The 6,863-nt window shown below is 44.1% G+C and overlaps 1 protein-coding gene across 1 annotated transcript in view; it reads left to right on the forward strand.

Moving 5' to 3' along the window:
* The window catches only part of pcgf5a (polycomb group ring finger 5a), a 14,651-nt gene extending 8,697 nt beyond the window's left edge, over positions 1-5,954 (forward strand). The window contains exons 8-9 of the mRNA XM_063191819.1: positions 428-517; positions 2,297-5,954. Of these exons, the coding sequence (XP_063047889.1) occupies positions 428-517; positions 2,297-2,344 (138 nt within the window). The 3' untranslated portion in view covers positions 2,345-5,954. The remainder of the gene's footprint in view (positions 1-427; positions 518-2,296) is intronic.
* Positions 5,955-6,863: the final 909 nt, after the last annotated feature.

Genomic DNA, 6,863 nt, shown 5'->3' on the forward strand with positions numbered 1-6,863 from the left:
TTGCTAAAAGACAGTGATGCCTTTCCATATGTGTTTGAACTTCGTAAATGTCTTTGAAATTATCCGAACATAAGATTGATGTTGGAATTGAATCTTGAATCATGATTGGTCCCTTTTGTACTTATGTGTTTGTGTGCCTGTATATTTGTGTCTTTGTGTTCTCGCATGTTTGTGTGTTTTGTGTGCTTGTATGTTTCTGTGTTCATGTGCTTATATGTTTGTGTATTTGTGTGCCTCTGTATGATTGTGTGGGTCCTTGTATGTTTTTGTATTTGTGGGCTTGTGTGTTTGTATACTTGCATGGTTCTGGGCTTGTATGTTTGCGTGTTGGCATGCATTTGTATGTTTGTGTGCATTTGTATGTTTTTTTGTGTTGTGTCTATTTGTGTGTTAATGTGTTTGTGTCTATTTCTGTTTGTGTGTCAAGTTGGATGTTCTGTGTAATGGTGAGATCATGGGGAAGGACCACACCTTGGAGTTCATCTACCGTACCCGCTGGAGATTACAGGAAGAAAGTGTGAGTCTCCAATGACACACACACACACACACACACACACACACACACACACACACACACACACACACACACACACACACACACACACACACACACACACAAAAGCATGCACACACACACACACAGGGTGATGGAGTAGGTAGTGAAAGATGTCCTATTTGAGATGTGCGGTGTGTGTGTGTGTGTGTGTGCGTGTGTGTGTGTGTGTGTGTGTGTGTGTGTGTGTGTGTGTGTGTGTGTGTGTGTGTGTGTGTGTGTGTGTGTGTGTGTGTGTGTCGGGTGAAGATGAGGAGACCTCCTGAAGAGTGTGAACAGCTGCTGTCTGCTCCTCGACCCTATCTCTGTCGTGACACACACACACACACTTTCACACACACACACACACACACACACACACACACACACACACACACACACACACACACACACACACACATACACACACACACACAGACACACGGACACACACACAGACACACACACACACGCACGCACGTACGCGCGTGCATACACACACACACACACAGACACACACACACACACAGACACACACACACACACACACACACACACACACACACACACACACACACACACTTGGAATGACTCATATCTCCTGTTACCCCACTGCCCCTTACCCCTGTCAGGTGCATGCCACATAGGGTGAAGAATGAGCACAGAGCCACAGCCATGGCTGGACCATGGTGTCACCACCGCAAGTGGTGTCACCACCGCAAGTGGTGTCACCACCGCAAGTGGTGTCACTACCACAAGTGGTGTCACCACTGACCGACCACACTGACCTTGTCCTTACATTTAGCAAAGAGGGATATCCTCCGCGCTCCTGCACTTCACAATCTGGTGCGTCTCGGGAAAGGACTTGGTAAATGCAGGGGAAGAAAGGAGTCACCGGAGCATCTTCAGATGTGGAAAGTAACTTGTTTTATTGGGCAAGCGCCAAGACTAACGTTTCGACGTTCACACGTCTTCTTCAGAGTCAACTCTGAAGTTTGACTCTGAAGAAGACGTGTGAACGTCGAAACGTTAGTCTTGGCGCTTGCCCAATAAAACAAGTTATTTTCCACATCTGAAGATGCTCCGGTGATTCCTTTCTTCCCTTGTCCTTACATTACCTCGCAGAGAGCAAGGGGGGGAGTGGCCCATGCCACAGAGGTCATAGGTCGAGCCAGCATAGACGTCACGATGGCGTGCTGTCGCCTGAGCTGCATTTTTGTTGTGTTGTGTACTGTTAATATTGATTAAGTATAATAATGATATAGATAATCATATTCCGTATGTTGACTTTCATTTTGATGATGCACCCTTTATGGTTGACAACTATTCTATTCACATAATTGAATTCATTCCTGCTTCAACAGTAGGAATTAATAATGTAAACAAGCCTCTGAGGCGTATTTGGATTAGTCTGTCAACTGGCTAGATGTTATCTGTGTTCACTATGTTATTTCAGTTGGTAAGGGTTGTCTATTTTACAATTAAGGTGAGTAATTTCAGAAAATTACAACAAATGTTTTCTTGACCCATTATAAATCTTGTGTCCATATCTTTAGACTAAACGAACAAGGGATTTTCAGTGAAAACACTTTGAAATGTACATTGGTACTTCAGTTCATACATTAGGCATCTGGTGAAGCTCTCCTATCAACACTGTATGTGTCAAACGAGGTGTAGGAGATTTTTAAGGTGTCAAAGTAGAGAAAGCATGGACCGATTAAAAATTGCTCTCTCTCTCTCTCTTTTTCAATCTTCTTCAAAAAGGCATATCCCATGGTCTTGGAGTATCGGCCACGCATTGACTTTGGTTAAGGGAAGGCAGCCACGTCACGACGTCACAGACACGATGGGACTGAAGCCATGAAGAAGAGGGTGACAGGCAGTGAAGCCTGTTTATCATTGTTATCACACAACACACCACAAAACACACAGCAATCAATAAAGTCTACTCAACGAAACTTAACGAAACTCAACTCAACGAAACTCAACTCAACGAAACTCAACCACTGTTTTTAAGCCAACAACACGTGTGAGCAAGGGAGCAGCCATGACAGTTCCGCCATGAGAAGCCAACAGGCAGGGGAAAACAGGTCAGTTGTTCCGGGCCTAGAAAGAGGTGGGGATTCCAGAATTGGGTCTTCATTACACTGTATGTGTTGAGAGGGCGGGGCCTTTCAGACGACTTTGTCCCAGGCCCAGTCCAAAGCTGTCAGTGGTTCTGATGGCGCCATGATGGAGCAATGTTTTTGCTGAGGACACCTCCTGAGTCACTGCGGAGGATGGAGGAGAATACTGTTGACTGAATCTGTTCTGGCTGAAGTGAGTCCAACTGCTTCTGACCAACTACAGCTGCTGGAATTACCTTCAGAATTCTCATTGTGTTTGGGCGCGATACATTGCTGTGTCACTTTGGAGGATGGAAGACGAGCATGGTTACTGCATCGGTTCGATTTCTTGACCAGCAGCCACCTCACCTGACCACCATGACTGCTCCGTTATAAGAAGCCAGAACGCCAGAACAGGAACAGAGATTGTGGTCAATGTTATCAGTTTGCCACAAAGAATGCCTCTCTCTCTCTTTCTCTCTCTCTCTCTCTCTCTCTCTCTCTCTCTCTCTCTCTCTCTCTCTCTCTCTCTCTCTCTCTCTCTCTCTCTCTCTCTCTCTCTCTCTCTCTCTCTCTCTCTGGTATAAACAAACTGACTGAGATGAGGAAAATGGTCCTGGCATGTCATGTCATTATTTCCATGAGTGTTATTTTTCAAAAGTGGTGGATGAGAATCTTTTAGGCTTGATTTGTATGGCACACCCACCCACAGGCCATGGAAACCAGTAGCTGTCACCACAGTCTTGGAATGATGTGTCTGATAGGAAATCTGAGGGACTATCAGTTTGTGTGTTGGATTTCCTGTCTTGCAGGAGTTTGAGTGTGCCTACACACCGATGAGCACTAAGGAGACAATGTGAACACACTGAAGGACCTCGAATTCCCGTTTGCTTTCTGACTACTTTGAAAGTCGTTCCTGAGTCCCATGCCACACTACTTCCCCCGGTGACTGGAAGGGACACATTATAAGAAGGCTCATGATTCAGAGTGCCATGGACTAAAACTTTCAGTCATAGTTACCGGTAGCTGGCACTGAAGAAGGTGAAGAGCTGAAGTAAATGATAGAAGTCCGCAACACCGTTGATGCTCCCAGATTGTTTTATTTGCACGACGCACTTGAAAAAGGACGAAGGTCCGAAACGGCGTGCAAATAAAACAATCTGGGAGCATTACAAGTGTTGCGGACTTCTATCATTTACTTCAGTTACTTTATTTTGTCCAGCACCTGTGCCACTGATGTGCGCACATTCTCTACTTTATTGAAGGTTAAGAGCTGCCCATCAAAGCTCTGGATCGTTCTGGATTTATTGCAAAAGTGGGAAAAGTTTGTGCAGCACTGTTCTCTTTTGCTACTCCACATATATATCACACTGTATGTACACAATACAAGGCTACAGTTTATTTCTCAGCCATCCTCCATAACCTCTTGTCCCATCTACCCCTGGTCTCTTTCTTTTTATTCTGTCTTTTCTCTTTTGGCTTCTCTCTCTCTCTCTCTCTCTCTCTGTTGTGCTCTTGCCCTTTCTCTCATTCTATCTTCATTTTTTCTTGTTCTCTCTCTCTCATCAAGCATTTCTGAGTCCGTTGCATCAGTAATGGTGTTTTTGGCAGTGGCTGCGAGGTGCCCCTGATGGGCGTTTGTCTGACAGAGCAAGAGGGAGACGGCAGGCGAAACTGATGGTTTCCATTTAGTGCTGATGGCACAGGGAGGGAGGCGGGAGGGGAAGCAGATGCCCCCTTTTGCAGAATTGAAGCTGATGGCACCTGCCTTGCACAAAAAATGACTTTCTCACAGAGTGCACACAGAGCGGAGCGAGAAGTATTTTTCAGGAAGACATGCTCTGGAAATTTGGTCTGATGCTTATCTGCATATTCCATTACATGTTTTTTATGGCGTTTGGTTTCCTAAATTCCTGAAGGCAATTTAGCCGTTAGAGTGTGAAGGATTTTTTTTCCCTAATCATCCATTGGCCACATCCGCTTTCTTTCTATGGTTTCCAATGAGTTTTTTTTTTTCATTTTGTTTGCCAATGTGATTGCCAATGTCAGTCTTTATTCATGTGAAACTGAACCCGTGTAAGGAGGCATTGGTACGATTGCCTCCATTGCTGTCTGAGTGTATTCATCCATTGAGAACTCCTTTCATCGGCACTGACTTGGAGATGGTTCAACTGCATCTTTTCACAGCATAGCATTCAGTGTTAACCGGATTGCAGGATTTTGAATTGCACTAGTATTAGATATGTGCTCTTTTATGGATCAACAGCTGTTGTGGTTTTATAATTCCCACACTGCTAAAGGTACATGATGAGAATATATTAACAGTGATCCAAATACTGTATATGGTCATAGACATCACCAGGTCATATGTGATGGGCAGACAGAAAGCTGATATAAAGAGAGTCTGTCTGATGGACACCACAATGTCCAATTGCCGATGAGATGTGCCTACCAATGATATAATGATATTGACATGGAGGACTTGAGGACTACATGATGTTATGAAATGTATTTTTCTTTCCGTACTACTGTACCATTACATTAGTGCCACGTCATATTACATCCTTCAGAACCTGTTCAAAAATGCCAACTTTTAAGGATACATGCTTGACACTGGCATTTACTCCTTTAGATATTTCAGTGACCAGTGTAACTCTGAGATGGCAAGCTTCATCAAGCCTTCCTTAAGAGATCTAAAGTTGCCGAGTTGGTTGGGGATTACTAGAAGTCTAGGCGCCCCCAGCGGCAGCCAATGTAATTCACACAACCAGCCGGTGACATCTAGTTATGATCTGAATGGCTTGCGTATGGACGGTCCTGAGAGTTGCCCGTGCATCACAATGGACTACTCTTACTATCCTATTCACTACTCTTGTTGGTTGTAGTGATATCCTATTGCACAACAGAGGGAAGTGAAAGACAGACTTTTACAGCCCCCCTGCTCATGTATGATACATTCCTAGACCCTACATTAATTTGTCCAAGTTGAGGGCCATGGGTTTGAGGTCCAGACAACCTTAAAGGCATACGGTACTTGATACTGGGTCAGTGAACTCAAGAGAAGTCTGATTTGCCGTTGACCCAGTTCAGTTGGGAATGAAAACAGACAGAACAAACAAACAAGCTGTTTCCACTGGCACAGCGGCAGTGGTGTATACTGTAGTAGATCAGTGGTTCTCAACCTTTTTCGAACAAACTCCCCCTTGGCATCATCACAAGCCTCCCAACGCCCCCCTGACCTCATCATAAGACTGACAACGCCCCCCTGACTGTTAAAAAATTAAATGGACTAATCATATGCCCCCCAATGGCGACAAAGTACCGCCCCATTTCAGCTGTATCCTTCTCAACCCCCCCAGAGCTCCCAAACACCCCCTGGGGGGCTGTACCACCCCCGTTGAGAAACACTACTGCAGAGGCTTCCAGGCCTGAGTCAGCCAGGCAGACTGTCTAGTGCTAAATGGCCAAGATGAAGGAGTCTGTCCTGTGTGGCAGCAGATGACATGTGCCTCAGCCATGTTGCTCTATAATGAGAGGTCGGCCATGTATGACTCATGTTGTGTTTCTCACTCTCTTGTGCACACACGATACTGTGCACAGTGTGAAAACAAGACAGAGAAATGCAATGAGTCATACATACTGACACACAAAGATATTTACGTACATTGTATTCACATATTGTATTTACATACATACATACATACATACATACACATACATACATACATACATACATACATACATACATACATACATACATACATACATACATACATACATACATACACAAGTGCATTCAGTTTTGACCTTTCAATTGGGGGTTCAGTGTAATCAAATGGTCCAATACGTAGATTAAGCCGATACAAATACAGTGTGGTAGGCTACCTTTATACAGTGAAAGAGCAAACGTTTCAAGGAGTCTATGGTGGGTTTATATCACTGTAACCTTGGACAGTCGTTCATTCTGGTGTCATGTGCAGTACATACATAACTGCTCACTATAGATTAGAACAAGAGGTGTTCAAAGTAAAAGTAGAAGTACATACAGTAGATTCATGTTGTAAGTAGCTAACAACACCAGTACATGATACTCCATAGATGTTACACGTGTTACTCCACTAACAAGTAGCCTACCTAATGAGGATGTTTTTTTTTCTTTCTTTTACTTCTACTTCTACTTTATGCAACTCTGATTAGAACCCCATAATCTGTCAAAGTGTGTGTGT

This window comes from Engraulis encrasicolus, chromosome 24 (assembly GCF_034702125.1).
Source record: "Engraulis encrasicolus isolate BLACKSEA-1 chromosome 24, IST_EnEncr_1.0, whole genome shotgun sequence".
Taxonomy (NCBI): domain Eukaryota; kingdom Metazoa; phylum Chordata; class Actinopteri; order Clupeiformes; family Engraulidae; genus Engraulis; species Engraulis encrasicolus.